The following is a 327-nucleotide window of genomic DNA, read 5'->3' on the forward strand; positions in this document are numbered from 1 at the left end:
GAGAGGCTTTTATGGCCTTTTATTTAAAAAAAAAATAAATAAATCCACGTGGAGTTTCTACCCTGGGTCCCCCATTTTCTGAAGAAGGCTTAAAGTAACTGAATACCTTTGAATACTTAAGGAGGGCCAACGGGAAAGATGAGCACAGAGTTTTTAGCAGGGTCTGTTTCCCCCTCTTAAAGGGAATTAGGGCTCCTGGGTGGGGATGGAAAAGCATCTTGCCCGAGGCAGGGGGTGACAGGGACCGATGGGCTCGCAGCTCTCCGGAGGGCCCGGCGGGAGGAGCCGCTGGTCAGCCAGAGGCTCCCGCCGGCAGGTGCGGGGGCA

The 327-nt window shown here is 53.8% G+C and overlaps 1 protein-coding gene across 1 annotated transcript in view; it reads left to right on the top strand.

Annotated features, from left to right (window-relative positions):
- Positions 1-247: 247 nt before the first annotated feature.
- Positions 248-327, top strand: part of TMCO6 (transmembrane and coiled-coil domains 6) — a 5,130-nt gene continuing 5,050 nt past the window's right edge. The window contains exon 1 of the mRNA XM_009871899.1: positions 248-316. Coding sequence (XP_009870201.1) covers positions 248-316 — 69 coding nt within the window. The remainder of the gene's footprint in view (positions 317-327) is intronic.

Source organism: Apaloderma vittatum, unplaced genomic scaffold, assembly GCF_000703405.1.
Source record: "Apaloderma vittatum isolate BGI_N311 unplaced genomic scaffold, ASM70340v1 scaffold32896, whole genome shotgun sequence".
Taxonomy (NCBI): Eukaryota; Metazoa; Chordata; class Aves; order Trogoniformes; family Trogonidae; genus Apaloderma; species Apaloderma vittatum.